Consider the following 18,563-nt stretch of genomic DNA (forward strand, 5'->3'; position numbering starts at 1 on the left):
CCCCTGCAAATTTAAAAAAAAAAACAAAAACCCGCCCTTTCTTATCAATACATTTGGAAATCTTATATTTGGAAGAAGAGAAACTTTAAGGGAAACTTCAGGTTTCTCCAAAACAACTAGATTTAGGTTCTGTTCTTGTTTTTAACATTTAAAAAGATTGCTTAACTTACAGTGGTCTTTTCATGGGAATTTTTCTTCTATAGTTTTTAGTGTCAACAGTGCAGCAAAATTTATTTAAATGAGTTTGGTTAACCTTTTGGTTGGTTGATACCTCTCTTGGTTGGCTTATTGATAGCTATTTTTAAATTCATTTGCTCTTGTTCGAATTGTGCGTTATGTTTTGATGGTGGACCACATAATGATTGATACACCATCAAAACATTCATAATGTTTCCTCATAAACTACTATGTGATTTTTTTTTAATGAGTAGTTTTATGGCATCTTCAATTGGTTGAAGAAATCCTTGTCATGCATGAAGTTTTCTAAAACATTCTGGAACCTGTTGCCATTTTGTTTGAACCATGTCTCTGGAGTAATGCGGTCTCTTATTCTTCCCACCTCTTTTCCATAGCTAGACCCACTTTTATATTATGGGCTTCCTTGTTTCCTTAATAATCTCCCTGCTCTCAAGCCTCACACATATATTTAGTGAATAAATATTAACTTTTCATTTTCAATCTCTTCTACACTCCATATTCTCTGCCTTTAAGAATGCATATACTGGGACTTCCCTGGTGGCACAGTGGTTAAGAATCCACCTGCCAGTGGAGGGGACACAGGTTCGAGCCCTGGTCCAGGAAGATCCCACATGCTACGGAGCAGCCAAGCCCGTGTGCCACAACTACTGAGCCTGCGCTCTAGAGCCCGTATGTGACAACTGCTGAAGCCCAAGCGCCTAGAGCCCATGCTCCGCAACAAGAGAAGCCACCGCAATAGAAGCCCACGCACTGCAACGAAGAGTTGCCCCGCTCACTGCAACTAAAGAAAGCCCGCGTGCAGCAATGAAGACCTAACACAGCCAATCAATGAGTCCATAAAATTTAAAGAAAAAAAGAATACATATACTTTCCCTGATTCTAAAAATGTCTCTTGCTTTGCTCTTTCTGTCCTCCAAAATGCCATCCTTTTTTTTTGCTTTCTTTCAGTGCATTTTGTATCCATATTCATTGCCTCCATTTCCTTACTATTCAGGGCCATGGATAGACAGGGAGATTGGGAGTAGGTTGTAATTGTTGCATGTGACAGCCCACAGAAGTGCCCATAGTCTCTCCCCACAAAAGGGACAGACTTGTAGTGTAGAAAACAGTGCTGTCATACATGGAGGCTTCCTCATTCACACAAGCAAAAGCTGTGACAGTTAGCAAGCTCTCTGAAGTGGAGAAGAGCTAATGGATGGAAAGCAATGGACCTGAAGGAATACATATAATTAAGGAAGAGGAAAAGGACAATGGTGTATAGAAGTTGGAGAGATAATAGAGCTATATGTGGCTGTCCAGTTTAGAATTTCTTAAGTTTTTGGGTGTGTGACCCAAAACTTTCACAAAAGTTCTCCCCGCCCCCAGAGGCTAGCCACTGTTCACTCTAGGTTAAGAACTTAGTCTTTTAAGTTGTTTCATGAACCTTACTTACGTCTCCCCTGTGTCTTTAGATGTGGCAAAGCCTCCAGTATCCCATAGCTTCCTTTTTTTTTATTATCGTCGTCTTTCTTTGCTGTTCCCTTTCACTTTCATTAGTTACCCCTCTACCGCCTAGTGAAAAAGAGAATTGTTTTTCTCAAACCCTGCAATTGTGTGTGTGTGTGTGTGTGTGTGTGTGTGCGTGCGCGCGCACGCACATACATACACCTTAACCAGAATAAGACACAAAACCGCCATGGCCCTCAATTGGACATGCAGATACACAAGGATAGGTGATCTGGTAAAAGAGACTGAGTGAATGGGAGAAAATGGACAGCATGTGACCACAGACCACTGATACTCAGTTTATTTTAAAGATTATCTCAGTTGTAGCTCTGTCAAAATGTCTTCTATTAAAATCTTTGGTCATCTTTTCCTTTTTTGAGTTTTCTTTTAGATGTTGGGCTCATGGTCATAGAGATCTTTTAATTTAAAAGTGTCCCAGTCTCGAATCGATTGAATGCCTTTCTTGCCAGCTTATTTGTGTAATTGTGCTTCCATTTTCTATTTCTGTTGAACAGACAAAGACAACCATCTTTTTATCTGTCTATCCTGGGACCTAACACAATCTTTCATGCTCAGTATTATTAGTTGGATGAGGGTGTGGGTGGGTAGATGGATGGGTGGATTTTAAAGAAGCTTTTCTATTTTAGGAGATTTTAATCTTAATTGGGATGGTAAGTCTGACTTTCTTTTGGATTACTAAAGAGTAACTACCACATCTTACATTAATTTTTATTCTTAGAACCATAAACTCATCAGCCATGGCAATTATCAGTGATTCTCTTGTTTTTCTAGGTGTAAGGTTGTGCGTTAAAATTGGACTGATTTGGGGCTTCCCTGGTGGCGCAGTGGTTAAGAGTCCGCCTGCCAATGCAGGGGATACGGGTTCGTGCCCCGGTCCGGGAAGATCCCACATGCCGCGGAGCGGCTGGGCCCGTGAGCCATGGCCGCTGAGCCTGCGCGTCCGGAGCCTGTGCTCTGCAACGGGAGAGGCCACAACAGTGAGAGGCCCGCGTACAGCAAAAAAAAAAAGAAAAATTTGCTGTTGCCCTTGTTCTCCCGTGTTGTCTCTAAAAAGTGCTACACCAATTCCCCCCAGACTACCATCTGATCCCCAAATGATTATCACATGGCACACCCCCCAGTTCCTTTAAAAAAAAAAAAAAAAAATTGGACTGATTTGAAGTAAAACTACATTGGCTCTTTCTGTACCTCAGTGAGAACTGAAACAGCTACTAAAGCTGATTATGAGAAAACAGCATCTCTTCAAACCTGATCATTAGGGCAGTGATTTTTCCAACTCAGGGAAGGTTATTATTTGATGAGCTGACCTAATAAGTCTTCTTATTTAAGGGGAAAAGATAATGAATAGTCTTCTCTCAGTTTTGAGCTTTTCCTCCCATTCATTTTTCATATATCTTGACATCAGCATATTGCTTCTTTTTACCAGAATCTGGTTATCATTTAGTATCTGATTTAGTACAAAATTTAGCTACTAAGGCACCAAGTTGAATAAATCAGTATTGCCAGGGGCTTTGTAAAGTACTGCGTTACAACGATATTTCCCTTACTAGGGGCTGGCGGGAGGGTTGAATGGCGAGTAGTTGCTTAAAGGTTTCCCTTTGGGGTGATGAAAATATTTTGAAACTAGGTAGAGGTGATGGTTGTACAACATTGTGAATGTACTAAATTCCACGAATTATACACTTTAAAATGATTAATTTTATATTATGTGAATTTTACTTTAATTTAAAGAAAATACTATTTCCTAACTTTTTTTAGTCCGTGCCGTAACTGTGAATTGCTTGTAGCTAAGAGGATAACATCTTCCTTTAGCTAGTATGGTCGTATAATAATTCCTTCAAATTATTGGAATAAGAATTATTAATAGCGACACTTACTAGAGTGGAAATAAGCACTCACTAGTTAAATGCCAGAACTACAAGAATAAACCAGGGCTATCCCAGGCAGTCTAGAAGAAGTCGTATTATCGGAAGTTAACACCAGATACTTTTATGTACAAGCTCACCACCATGTCTCAGTAGTTGTTTACATTATTAAGTCCAATATCATCTTTTTCTCAAGATTCATATACAGAACTTAATTCTTTAAAGAAAGCCAGTTTGTATACAGTTGACAGAAACTTTCCACGTGCAGATAAAAGCGTATTTCAAACTCTTAAAAAGTAATAATCTTACTAAGTTAAAAAGCAAAGTAGAATTCAGTAAAGACATTTTTAATAAAAGCAATGAGGATTTAAACAGATGTTCCTTAAATCCCATTTCCACTACTGTTTGGATAAATCTTACCTGCTATCGAGTAACTTGGTCTGTGCATGCCGAAGTACAAACTGCAATTATATTCTCTTTTCTGTGACACTGTCACCCTCAATCCCTGCAGTCAAATACTGTCAGAGCACCAAGGGAAAACCTAGTATATTTAAGTTAATAAAAGATGGAAATATATCTTATTAATATGCTTACCCTCAAACTTTTGACCAGTACCTTTCCCCGACCTATCTTTAGTTCTCAGAGATACCCTAATTTTAGCAGATAGTGCCTTTGTTATGTATCACACCATTTCTGTGGACTTTCTCTATATGTTAATTACTAGCTCATGATTTAGTTTCAGATGTAGGTTTATCGTGTCTTTTTTTTCTGTTAAACCAATGTTTTAATGCTGTATCTTCTGTTAGTGTTACCAATAAAATAGTTTAACATAAAATTTAAGAGTGGATTCTAACACATGCGTCTTACCTTTTCTCTAGAACTGTCAAGTAATCCACCTCTAGCTACCATCCTTATTCCTCCTCATGCTCGGATTCAAGCAGCTGCTTCAACCCCTTCAAATACCACAGCAGCCTCAGGTGAGAATACATAAGTCTCTTCTATAAAAACGTATTTTGTTTTTGTCTTCATTTTATCTCATTTGGTGAATGTGAACATTTAGTACCTTCCAAGTATCAAAAACATAGCATAGCCAAATGATTAAATGTGAATAAAATGTTGCTTTAATTTCCAAAAAGCATAAAAGGACCCCATAAATACTTTATATATGAGGTGTAAATATCTTATAATAATGGTAAGTGAGGTCACCATAATTGTTATTTTAAAACTCATGCTTTCTGTATAATTTCTTGATTGATATGTCAAGTGAGATGCTTATAGCAGAAAGCAGTCTGTACAAATGTAATATTATTGAAGATAATTCACTTTAATTCCATCACCCTGAATATAAATTATATTAATATACTAGAGAGGCAAATTTTCAAGAAGTATGAATATAGATTGGTGTAATTTAATCATTTGAAAGGGCTAAAACTGCAATGCCAATACATTTAGCTAAGACTTAGATCAGAATATGACTAAATCTTGTCTATCCAAAAAGAAAAGAATGCCCACATGGTCTCCCAGCTTAGAGCTCAGGTACACTGCTGGTCCCATAGCTAGCTAATGTTGGGACCTGATTTAGTGAGAATTACTGTCATTACAGATAATCTGAAAATACCCAACCCTTGAGTGAATTGAAGGTCCTCGGAAGAACAGCTAAAATGAAGTTAGAAATATAGTAGGTAGTACAGTTGGGCTCACAAAGAATTTGGTGTCTTCCCCTCAACACCCCACCACCACCACCACCATCAAAAACGCAGATGTCAGGAGCTGACTCCATTTTTATTTAATCATCTGTTTCATTGAATTGAGTTGGATCAGACCCATTTTTGCCAAAGGGCGTTTATGCTCCAAGAGATAAACTCTTGCATTACTAGTTCTTAGCATTCAACAGTGAGGTCAAAATCTCTTTCATGTTGTCTGACACAGAGTTGTTTGTTCCTGTCCGATCTTATTCTTTTAGAACGTTGCTAATAAGGATTTAAAACATTTCATTCTAATCTGTGGCCTGTCTTCATTCCAGAAAAAGTTTGGAAAGAAAGGTCTCTTTTCTAGTTCTAGTTTCATCAGCACATGTTAACCTTGAGAAAGTCATTTGAACTTTATTAGTTTTAGTAATGTCTTATTAGTTTTCTCAATCTGTAAAATGAGTGGCAGTGCTCTCTTAGAGTAATATGGTACAAATCAATTATGTACTGAAATGTGCTTTGAATTTTTTAAATGTAAAAATATAGAGGTTGTTTTTGGTTTTGTTTTTAACTATGACCTCTATTTAGAAGGAAGACAGAATTACTTAGATGAGCTATTAATAAACTTAATAATTCACTGGCCAACGTTAGATTACACAGATTGTTCAAAACATTAAATAGGCCCTAACCCCAAACTAGTACATTTACTTGTTGATCTAGTTTCTAGGAATTGTTTTTAGACTGTGAATAACAATGAGAATTGTGATTGGTAAGTTTTGGGTATTTTTAAATGATTTTCTTAATGTGAAATACTAAACTAGTTAATGATTGCAAGTAAGGTTTTGGGCAAATTGTCTGCCTGGTAGGATCCTAGTATGTAACCTGATTTTGATGTTGCTTTGATACAGGTTACAGCAGTCCTCAAAAAATATTTTATTGTGGTATATACATTTTTATAGCTGTTGAAATCGAATTTCAACATAAATATGGAAACTGACATTGGACTTTGATCCTGAGAATTTACTTTAAAGTTGAAATAGATCAGGGTATGAGGAATTTAATAGAGGAATAGTAGGCTAAGGGCAGAGCTAAAATTAAAGGAATGTATGCCTTGAGTATCTTAATAGTTATCAGAAAGGATTTCACATATTTCTCTGAGCCTCCTAGTGGCTAAAGTAAATAAAGAAATGATATCTGTTAAAAATTTCCATTGGGGCTTCCCTGGTGGCGCAGTGGTTAAGAGTCCGCCTGCCGATGAAGGGGACACAGGTTCGTGCCCCAGTCCGGGAAGATCCCACATGCCGCGGAGCGGCTGGGCCCGTGAGCCATGGCCGCTGAGCCTGCGCGTCCGGAGCCTGTGCTCCGCAACGGGAGAGGCCACAACAGTGAGAGGCCCGCGTACCGCAAAAAAAAAAAAAAAAAATTTCCATTGTTCATTAGATTAAAAGCACACTGGTGGCTTAGGAGAAACAAAGTGTTTCTGACTCTGCTGTTTGAGAAGTATTTCTCCTTTAGGGCCACAGATTTGGTACTATAAGAGATAAGAGTAAATGAAATTCTCAGCAATAAAGTTTCAATAATAAATGTAATGGTGAGTTCCATTTGGATACTTTTTTAAGTGCCCTTTATGCCCTTCAGTGTAAGCCAAAGGCATACCATCACAGTGTAGTTAAAGGAAAACAGTTTCCTTTGGGGCCAAAGTAATGCGAGCCAAAGTAAATGTCACCAAACATACCTCAGGAAATGTTCATCTAGATGAAGGGATTGAATGTACGACCTTAACGGCCACCTGTATTTATGTAAATATATATGTATGTGCGTGTACACATATTTTAAATAAGAATTTGGTAGTATAAGTTATATTCTTTAGTAACACCTTAAAATATACATGCTCTTTGTTGTCTCTCTTAGCTTCAGTGTCTTTATCCATAAAACAGGAATAGTAAATACCCATTACATATAGTTGTGAGAAGTAAGATATAAAATGTACAAAGTGCTTAACTTGCACTTAACTTGCTTGCCTGGTCACATGGTAGACTTTCAGTGAAGGGAAACTGCTACACTATTTTTATTATTGTTATTGCCAAGTAAGGATAGATCCAGAAATGTTAAAAACCAGCCATGTGAAAGACAGGTTGACATCCATCCTCTTACGAAGAAGGATCATTCTTACGAAAGAACCTGTGACTCTCCTCACCTGAATAAATAGACACCCCATCTCTCCACCCAAGCAATGAGGGAATGAATGCCTGCTGACATGGCTGAAACTTTCCTCACAAAGAATTTCCGGGTCTGTTCTAAGGTATGAAGAAGTAAACTGTTAAGCTACAAAGCTTCAGACCTTGAAGATCTGAACCTGGAAATTTTTCTGATTTAAAATTATCAAAATTAGAGTTTCTAATCACCCACCCTAGGTGCAGCACCACAATAATAGAACCCAATATGTCTTTGGGTGAATTAATTGCAGTATGTACCTCTAACTAAACAATTGGCTTACTTAGTTTAAGTCAGTTTAATGGAGAATATACATGAAAATAGAGCCACTTTTAGTTTAGGACAAAACCATATCAACAAGAAGCAGAATATCTACTTTGACTAGCCTGAGAATGTGCCTCCTAGTCATCTAACATTGGATTTAGATCACTAAGATACAACTTCGGAAGAGAAGCATAGCCCTGAAATTATCTTCTGATCTGTTAAAATACCATTTCTGCTGATGTTCCTCACCACTGAAGTTCAGCTTCTGTCAAACATGTTTGTATCTTGAGCAAGATCATCAGAATACAGAGGTTCCTAGATGACTGCCTCAGAAGCTTTTATGTTGTTTATAGCTGGCTTAAATAAGATTGGAGTTCTGTGACATTTATGTCGATCTGGGAGCAAAGCTAAATCCTAAAGTAGGTAGGATAAAAGCAGAAGAAGAACAAAGTAGAATGATGAAGATGCCATCAACCGTGATCATACTGACTATATTATCATGAAATAAGCTTTAGATTTTAGTCAGTTTCTTTTGGTAGCCAAAGTTATTAAATGGTATTCAGATGTTAGATCTTATTAAATTTTAAATACATTGTAGGCAGAAATCTCAATTTAGTCTCTATATTGCTACTTCTGGAAAAGCAAAGAAAGTAAACCTTTTCTTACACAGATTGTGGCCTAAAGGTTATTATTCCATGGCCTAAAGGTGAGATTACTCTGGGAATATATAGTTGTTATTCTGTAGCCTCTCCAAAAGAACCTTCATCAGTACAATAGAATATCACAGTAATAGCTATTTTTCTCACCTTTCTTGAAAATAGTAAAGATAGCTTCTATCAGTTTAATGAGATTAATACTGAGGAAACTGTTTTTGCAGGTGTTTCAACTACTTTTTCCATGTGTTGTATTCAAGGTTCCAGTAGTGACCGCAGATGAATGGATAAAGACCTGTTGGAAAGCATTACTATGTACAAGAGCTATCACAGCAGAGTTCATACTTTTTTATTCACTAATCCCACTTTAGGGATCTTAACTTCAGGGTACATCTAATAGAAGAAAAAAAGCTACCATGTACAGAGATATGAATAGGAATAATTATATAATAACAAAAAAAGAGAGCCAATATGATCTGAATGCTCAACAGTAGGAAAATGTTTCAGTACATTATGAAATCTCCATTTGTATGTAACCATGAAAGACAATTATTATGAAACTTACATTTGTGGAAATATTCATCTTAATTTATGTGGAGAAAACTTAAAAATCTTATGTACCATGTTGGTAACTGTGCCAAAATATGTATTTGCGTGTGGATAGGAACTAGATACAAATATACAGAAATTAAAACAGTTGTGTTAAATTAGTGGGTATGGATGTTGTTAGTGGTGGGGGGTTTTTTTCCCTCAAAAACTTTCACTCTTTTAAATTGTTTTTAGAATACCTCAGTGCCTGGGGGTATTATATCTGACTATGGCTCTGATTGACACGAGAAACTCCTGAAAAGTATACATACCACTCTCAGTCCATAAAGTATAATTTCTCATTTTGATATTTATACCTGATTTTTCTCCACATCCCCAACAGATCCTCCCAATTATTCCATTTGGGAGACCATTCATCTGGACCATCTAGAGTAATACATCTTGAGGAATTATAGTTTTGCTAATCAAATACGAACCACTTTAGAGATAATCTGATCCAGTGCCACCTGAGTTAAGTGTGAGATGTGGTTGGGAATTTCAGCTAGAGCAGTCTTCTCTCTGCTTTGTATATTAGTCTTCTTCCAGTGCAATAGTTCTGCTATTAAAACAAATTTGAAAACCACTGATTTCACCTTCCTTATTATCTACTGAGAACTAGTGTCTCATGCTTGTGTATATTCAGTAACTGGAATATTCAGTAACACATTCCATCTTTGTATCACTTTGTTAGAAATCCTCTTTCATTCAGTGATCCTACTGTGGGATTATAGAAAACCAACCCAATTCTTACACGCAAAAGTCCTTCAAATTTTAATGATGGCTAGCATCCCCTCCATACTAATGAGGATTTTAAATCCTAATCCTGAATATGTTCTAAAGTATCAGGATGTTAGGTTTTCTATACAATTATTTGTCATCTGCACATTTCATAAACACATCAATTTTTTGCCTCTATCCAAGCAACTAATAGAATATTATTAAACAGGACAAGGCAGAGCCTACTAGTTTTTTGTTTTGTTTTGTTTTTTTGCCTTTACCGAAGTTACTGATAAAATAAGTTAAATGGGACTATGCAACGCTTACTAGGGACTATTCTTCTGACGGTCTCTGAATAACTGGTCTCTTAACTACAGACCAACCTTACAATACTCATTTATATAATAATGTTATGAAAACTAAGTTAAATGCTTTGCTGTTGTCAAGAAAACTTTGATTTTTTCCATCAAAAAAGAAACTCTGTCAAAGATGGAAATGAAATCTTTTTTTTTTTAAGACTTAAGGAAATTTCTAGTGCTTAAATATTTGTAAACTGAATTTCTGTAATCCATTTAAGAATGTGTTTGTTGGACTATAGATTCTGGGTTTAAAGACATTTAAAATGTATAGATTTCCCTCACCTTCCTTAGGCTGCATTTTGTTTATTAGGATTTTTGTTATATCCTTTCCAGGTTGAAAACCCTTCTAACAGAAAAGGGAATCATGATAAGAGTTGGACAAGGTCTGTCTTCTCTGTCTTTTTACCTGGTCAGGGGGCTTATTGTTTTTTGATCTTGCTTTGAAACCCTTTGCTGTTACCTCATTTAAACCAAATCTGGCCTGTTCTGACAAGTGCACATTTTTATTTTCTATTCTTCCTGGGATGTGTGCCCTACTTTTTAAATTATGAGCCCATCAAAGAAAACCCTAGTAGTTGGTTTCTTTGGTTCTTCTCCTTTTACTTTGCATTGAGAGTATGTGCAATTGTTTGGTTGGTCAGAATTTTGATTTTCATAATTTTCTATTTCTTGTCAGTTATTAACCCCTTTTGAAGACTGTAACTACAAAATCATACCTATTTGTTCCCTGAACTTTTTGAAATGCATTTTGCTAAAGTCATGTTTCAGTTTAGCCAGGGCTAGTGATCCCTTTTTCTTACTATTACAGTTACTTTTACCCCAGAATTTCTGTCACCCTGTCACCTTCTACATCACCAGACAATTTTTTCTAGCTGGGCAGAAGTAAACCCAGAATAATTTCTCCCATTGTTTGTTTCCACTGATTTTGAAAAATAAAATGTTAAATTAAGTCAGTGTATCAAATACTTTCTTTCCTAAAATGATGGTTACCATCCCTTTATCCCCCCCCACCCCCCCCAAGTATGATTACCCTTTGCCTCTGTGGCACTTGTATAGTGTGCTCTGGGAAAGCTGCACCCATACCCTGTCGAGCTGCAAAACCCACAGTGTTGCCCTCAGGTGTTCATCTTCCGAACTCTTTCCTGTCTATTTTCTCTTTGTCTTAACCTAAATGTGTGTGGAATTTTGTAAAAATATATAACTTTTTTAAAAAACCCAAGAATTTTTCTCTATTAAAAATACAATATATAATTATTTTAGAAAATAAGACTCCATATTCTCACTTCCAATGAAAATCAAAGGTAACACTATTTAATATATTTTAGTCTAGTTATCAGTGGACAGAGATAACTCTGTCCCATTTTTTTAATGGGTTTATGCTATTTGGGGAAAGGGGAGTACATGACTTTAGTATTCAACCAGTATTCTAAGCCTGTACCATAATTTCTTTAACTAATTCCTTATTCTTGGACATTTGGGTTGTGTCCCAGTTTTTAGAAGAATTACTGAGTCAAAAGATATAAGGAAGTTTTTTTTAATACATATTGTCAAATTGCCTTCCAGAAAGTTTGTCCCAGTCTACATTGGTAATGCACATATTTTTTCACTTCTCTGTTACTTCAGCACTAGCCAGCCCAGAGTGGGGTTGGGGAGGTGCAGAGTGCATGTGCACACGTGTATTTTTATGCATTACCAACTTAGCAGATGAAAAAGGTGGGTATAGGTACAGTGCTATACCCATTTCCTCCTATTGCCTCTGTGTTTGAAATACAGACTTCCATCCATATGTGCCAGTTTGACAAATTCACTGACACCAATGAGACTATATCTACCCTCTGTTAGAATTTCAAGTTCACTTAGTGAGTTTGCGTATAGGTACCTAAAGTCAAACCATCTTTGTCATTATTTTCACCAGAGCAGTGCTAAGTATCACTTCTAGGAAATTGCTTCTTTTTATGTAAAACATGTTCTTTCCTATTAAATCAAAAATTTTACCTGGGTTTTTCCTCCTTCCTCCAAAAGTAATGTAATAAAACCTTCTTGATTAAGTTGGTGAGTGTCCTATAAGACATTCTTCCGGGTATTCTTCAGGTGTTCCTCAGTTCCTTACCTGAAGTTACCTGTTTATATTCATATGCCTTTTTTTATTCTTTGTTCCTAAGCTAAGCCTTTTAACTTAAAAGATGAAAATATATCCTGTGTCCCCATGGCCTTCAGTTTTTTTATCCTGAACAACCAAGCCTCTTAATTGAAATGTGCTCTGCCCCTGAACTCACAGCAGCTAAGACCTCTACTGCTGGCAGATCAAATATAAACAGTGTTGTTGATAAGCCCTCCAGATTTGCTGCTGATTGATTGGCTCACTAGCACCTGAATTTCAGTTCTATTTTTTAAATGACTGAAGCCACCATGGAGTCTTGTGCCACACCTTTTCCTTGGAATAATATGACATGAGAGGTGATGGTGCTTTGCTGAAGAGTTTCCCCTCCCTCTCCCTCATTATGACACACACAAAATTGTCAAAATCATAGTAGACAGTATAAAGAGAAAAGTGAAAATTGAATCCTTTTCCTTAATACTGATACTATTTGATTTCATTAGTGTGGATTATGATTTCGGTTTAAATATAACTTTGGGGTATACCTTTAATTCTCTGTGAGTAATGGTTCATGTGTTGTTTGTTCGTGTGTCAGTTAATAACATGAATGTCTGAGACATAGTTTTATAGTAGAGGCATTTCCACTTGGAACAGCTTGAATAGCAACATCCTGAGTTAGCTACACAGTACAAACAACGTGGTCCAGGCCTCCAAAACTATCTTTTAGAGGAGTTGACCTGTCATGAGACATTTCTAACTTGCTATAAAAGCAGGATAGCTGGCAAATAGAAATACATAATATAGGCTTGGGAGAGCATAATAAAGGAAATAAGGAAATAAAAGTATACTTAAAGTTCCCAAGTATACTTGTAAAGTACATGTAAAGCACAAAAAGGATTTGATATATCTGAAATACACTCTTCTACTAATATGCCAATAAGGATTTTATAGCTTTTGAGAATCTGAAAACATGTTTAGGGTAAATAAGGAACTACATTTTTATTTAATTTCAATTAAATTTAAATAACCATATGTAGCTAGCAGTCATCCTATTAGAGAGTGCAGATAAAACATTTCCATTATTGCTGTTGAGCCAGACAATGAACACTTGTATCAATTAGAAGGTTTTAACTTTTATAGACCCATAGTTCTGGAATACTGAGCAGAGTCTTAGGAACCCCAGCTTCTTTGTTTATTCTCTGTCCTTTCCTCCTGACCTGTTCCCTTGTTTTCTGCTTTTCTATTTAAACCTTTTGGTGACAGTTTGTAAATGTGGGACCTTCCATTCACTCTCCTTCCCCTCCCCATTTACACATTTATCAGACACATTTGGAGGGAGAATGGACAGGACTTGCTGATGCATTGGCGGGGGTGGGGGAGTGAAGAATCGAGGTAAGAACTTTTGGTTTACCGCCTGAGCAACTAGATGATGCAGTTTCCTCGGAATTGAGACAGCTGCCCATCAAATCCATGACTCGATTATGTAGCAACTCTTACAGATCTTTGAGAATCTAAGGATAAAACTGTGAATCCTCTCCTGAAAAATATATGTATCAGATATGGAATTTTGTACATAAAAATTTAGGACAAAAATCGCAGCCTGGTGGACTCTGTTGGGAACCTAATACCTTAGAGCTTCACCCTTAGTTTCACTATGGGATTGCCCAACTTGTCATTTTTACATCTGAAGTCACACAGTAAAATTGGTCTCAGTACAGTACATGGACAAATTCCCTTTGCCATATCCAATACAAAAGTCATAGAAACATAGACTCTTCTCAGCATTAGGGAAAAGACAATTGAACATCTGATGCAATCTTTCTTGCTTGTACAGTTTATTAGGAGCATACCTAATTTTGTAGAGGGACTTGGTTCATGGGCTTGTGAACACAAACCCTAACTGGCATTTAAGTTATTTGACCTATATGTATGCATTAGTTACCTATTGCTGTGTATCAAGAGACCCCAAAATTTAGCAGCTTAAGAGTAAACATTTCGGGCTTCTCTGGTGGCACAGTGGTTAAGAATCCGCCTGCCAATGCAGGGGACACAGGTTCAAGCCCTGGGCCGGGAAGATCCCACATGCCACAGAGCAACTAAGCCCGTGCGCCACAACTACTGAGCCTGTGCTCTAGAGCCCGCGAGCCACAGCTACTGAAGCCTGAGCGCCTAGAGCCTGTGCTCCACAACAAGAGAAGCCACTGCAGTGAGAAGCCTGTGCACCGCAACGAAGAGTAGCCCCCGCTCGCCACTAGAGAAAGCCCGCATGCAGCTACGAAGACCCAAAAGTAAAAAAATAAATTTTTAAAAACGAATAAAAGACATTTAAAAAAAAAGAATAAACATTTAGTATCTCACACAGTTTTCATGGGTCAGAAATTCAGAAGCAGCCTAACTGTATAATTCTGGGTCAGGATTTCTCATGAGGTTGTAGCCAAAATGTCAGCCAGGGCTTCAGACATCTGAAGGCTGGTTGCCTGGGGCTGGAAGCTGTACTTCCAGGATGGCTCATTTGTGTGGTTAGTGACTCTGAGCTGGCTGTATGCAGAAGGCCCAGTCCCTCACCACGTGGACCTCGCCGTAGTGCTACCTGAGTGTCTCACATTGTGGCAGCTGGCTTCCCCTAGGCCAAGCAATCCAAGGAGGAGAAGGTGGAAGCCACAGTGTCTTTTATGTCCTAACTTTTTAAGTCACGCACCATTATTTCTGCAATATCCTGTTGGTTACACAGGTCAGCCCTATTTACTGGGGGAGGGGACTGCATGAGAGCATGGACATCAAGAGGTGCATGACTCATTGAAGTCATCTTCGAGGGTGGCTACCACAATGTAAAAGAACGGTCTTATACCTTCCTCCCCCAAAACTGATTATTCTCTCCTTTCTCCCTCAAGTCCATCCTTCATTTGGTTTGTTCGTTGGTTGGTTTATTGTGCAGCAGTATCAGAAGGGTGGTAATGAGCATTGGTTTCTAGGAATGTTGGAAGTCAGTGAAATATCAGCTCTGTAGTTGTTTCCAAAACACTTGTATCTCTGTATACCCCATAGAGACTGTTTGAAAATTAGATAATAAAATAGCCATCCTCTTAATTCTTCATATTATAAATTCACCTGTTTTAATGTAGTAACTCTTTAGTTAATAGAAATAGACTTCTGGAAGTCACACTGGATTATGTAGGGGTTAGGCCTGAATGAAAGTCCTCTCTTCTCCCTTTGCTAGGAAATCTTTTCTGCTTGTCTCCTATAGGCATAAAGGTAATCATATTCTTCCTCTGTTCCCTCTGTGCTCAGCTCTCCACTCGTTAGCTCTGTGACCTTAGACACATTATCTCATCGCTTTGTGCATCCATTTTTTCCCATTTGCAAAATGGGTGCAATAATTGTACCTGTTTCTTGCTTTGTAGGCTAAATGACATGCTTACAACATACTTAGTATGATGTCTAGCACATTGGTAAGCACCCAGATGTCAACAACTGCTACCACTGATACTTACTGTGGTGGTGATGGTGGTTATTGCAGTCACACTAAACTATACACCTGTGTATTTCTAGATATCTCTTTTACCTTTCCACTTATTGGACAATTACTAAGCACTTCTTAGGCCTTATTACATAGATGGGTGGTATTATCACCATTTTACAGATGGGGAAATTGAGGGTAGAGAGGTTAAATAACTTGTTCCAAAATCACACAGTTATTAAGTTGTACAACTTTGTGAAATTGGATTAGATTTAAGGAAGATACATCACTGTGAACTTTAGAAGAGCATCTCAAGACTGAAAACAAGTGACTATATAGTCAATCTTTGACTCTTCATAGTTGCATCCTTTATAATCAAAAGATCTTAGTTTAAATCATAATGCCAGGTTGCATCACTTTTACCAGTACATATGTAAAGGGAAGGGAATGAAGGAGAGGCAAAATGAGTTTTGCTGCTTTTAAAGAGTTACTGTTTAGACATAGAGAACAGACTTGTGGTTACCAACGGGGAGGGGTGTTGGGGGGGATGGACTGGGAGTTTGGGATTAGCAGATGCAAACTATTACATATAGAATGGATAAACAACAAGGTCCTACTGTATAGCACAGGGAAGTGTATTCAATATCCTGTCTGATAAACCGTAATGGAAAAGAATATTAAAAAAAGAATGTCAAAAAAAAAGTTACTGTTCTAAATGCTTGAGAAGAAAAGTTACAGAAATTGCAGAAAACATCTAAGTCTAGTGGCAGTTTATCAGAATTTTAAATTAATGAACATTTTTATTATAGAGGGTCCATATTAATTCAGATTCAACTCTGTAAAATAAATTTACAGACTTGACAGTGAGATCAAAATAAGCATGTACCAAGAAGAACTTCAAAAACATAGTTTTGCTCATTTAGTAAACCAGGCAGTCTGTTGGAGCTACTATTGAGTTTATGGAGAGTCACATTTGTTTGTTTTGCTTTTCTCCTGCCTGTGCTTTGTCTCCTTCTGAAAAGCAGAGAACTCTCCTTTCTCAGGAAAGACATGTATAATTTGATTTTAAGTAGAGTTCATTGCACAGGGCATAGGGTTTTTGTTTCTTTGTTTTTGATGAATGAGTCCAGTGCTGACTTTATATTATCCTGTGATATCAAGGATAATTGTAATCAAAATAATTAGCTGTTAAAATTTTACTCATTAGGTGATTTGGAAATAATTCAAAGAAAAATAAGATCATTAAATTACAAACCTGAGGAATAGGAATGTTTTTTATTATTCAGAATGTGATTTTGTTTCTGGTTATATGCCCACTTAAAAGGCTTATGCGGGCTTCCCTGGTGGCGCAGTGGTTGAGAGTCCGCCTGCCGATGCAGGGGACACGGGTTTGTGCCCCGGTCTGGGAAGATCCCACATGCCGCAGAGCAGCTGGGCCCGTGAGCCATGGCCGCTGAGCCTGCGCGTCCGGAGCCTGTGCTCCGCAACGGGAGAGGCCACAACAATGAGAGGCCCGCACACCACACACACACACACAAAAAAAAAAGGCGTATGCTTTTTATTATGATCATACAAGCAGCCTTTGAATTTATCCAAGGAAGGGAAGACTAGTTTTGGGAATGTCATAAGCTCATAGGTAATAGCCGCTGAAAGGACAATAGCAGATTAGTAGCTAAATAAGATATTGCCAAAGAGTAAATTAATGTAATGGGCTGGCTGGCAATGTAGAGGAGCCTTGGTGAATGTTGGCCAATAGCTAATGGCTGCTATAGCCAGAGCTGCTAACACTGCTGGTATGTGTGCTGATCTCTTAAGTCCTGAGGAAGACCAGAATGTGACAGTTTTACCTGTCATCTTCACATGTTGAAAATTAGAGAAAAGTGCTGTTTGATGATAATCATGCAAGTTCTGAATGTCATCCAAAACGTGAGAAATGCTGCAATAATAAGCATGGGTTTGTGAGGAGCATTATAATTCTGAAATATCTCTGTGCCTTCCAGGCTTTCTCAGGAGTGTTGTTTTTAATGTAGCCTGTGCCTAAATTATGAAAATGAACACTTTTCCTGAGAAAGCCTTATAGGAACCTGTGGCCCGGATAGGAATTGATGTTAGGTTATTGATGCACAGAATTTGGATGATCATTGAGAATAAATCTCCTGCTAAGTAGGGCATATCCAGGAAAAACCAAGAGTTAATGAATGAAGTATTAGTATAATTACTGACTGATTATTGGGAAAGGCTGTTTGCCTGCCTTTGGAGAGTAGGTTATATGCTATATATCATATACCCTCTCTTGCCACCTGTCCATGTGCCATGCAGATAAGTTAACATGATGCCATGCCATGAGCAATATGAAACTAATGCGTGGATCCTGATGTCATAATGTCTGTGCTTATTTTCATGAAAATAGTGCTATAGATGTTTTGAAGGAAGTAAAATGAATTAAACACAACCATTCTTATTAAGAGATATAAACATTTTTTCCCCAAAGGCTGAGTTAAATGTACATAAGGGTAGATTGTTTTGAGGAACAATTGGGAATTTAGGAAGGAAGTATAGTTTTTAAAGAGTGGCTATCAAAATGATAAACTGGGCTTCCCTGGTGGCGCAGTGCTTGAGAGTCCGCCTGCCGATGCAGGAGACGCGGGTTCGTGCCCCGTTTCGGGAGGATCCCACGTGCCGCGGAGCGGCTGGGCCCGTGAGCCATGGCCGCTGAGCCTGCGCGTCCGGAGCCTGTGCTCCGCAAATGGGAGAGGCCACAACAGTGAGAGGCCCGCATAACGCAAGGAAAAAAAAAAAAAAAAAAAAAAAATGATAAACTGAATAGCTAATCCTTAAGAGTTCCTTAAGCTACAGTTGCTGTGTATCCTTGGGGTCTTTTGTTTCTTGCTCAATTAAAAAATTCAAAATAGAAAGATCCAAAGACCAAATGTTGCCTTCAACCATAACATTTACT

General features: G+C 37.8%; 1 protein-coding gene across 5 annotated transcripts in view; it reads left to right on the forward strand.

Moving 5' to 3' along the window:
* The window catches only part of GSK3B (glycogen synthase kinase 3 beta), a 196,560-nt gene that overhangs the window by 176,772 nt on the left and 1,225 nt on the right, over positions 1–18,563 (forward strand). For 3 of the 5 annotated variants that reach the window (XM_007450517.1, XM_007450516.1, XM_007450518.1), the window contains one exon: positions 4,448–4,546. The exons of 1 other annotated variant lie outside the window; for it this stretch is intronic. In XM_007450517.1, the coding sequence (XP_007450579.1) occupies positions 4,448–4,546 (99 nt within the window). Of the gene's footprint in view, positions 1–4,447; positions 4,547–10,385; positions 10,436–18,563 lie in introns of all 5 variants that reach the window. One more of the 5 variants, XM_007450519.1, reaches the window with a different exon arrangement.

Source organism: Lipotes vexillifer, unplaced genomic scaffold (assembly GCF_000442215.2).
Source record: "Lipotes vexillifer unplaced genomic scaffold, Lipotes_vexillifer_v1.1 scaffold1106, whole genome shotgun sequence".
In the NCBI taxonomy this organism is placed as follows: Eukaryota; Metazoa; Chordata; class Mammalia; order Artiodactyla; family Lipotidae; genus Lipotes; species Lipotes vexillifer.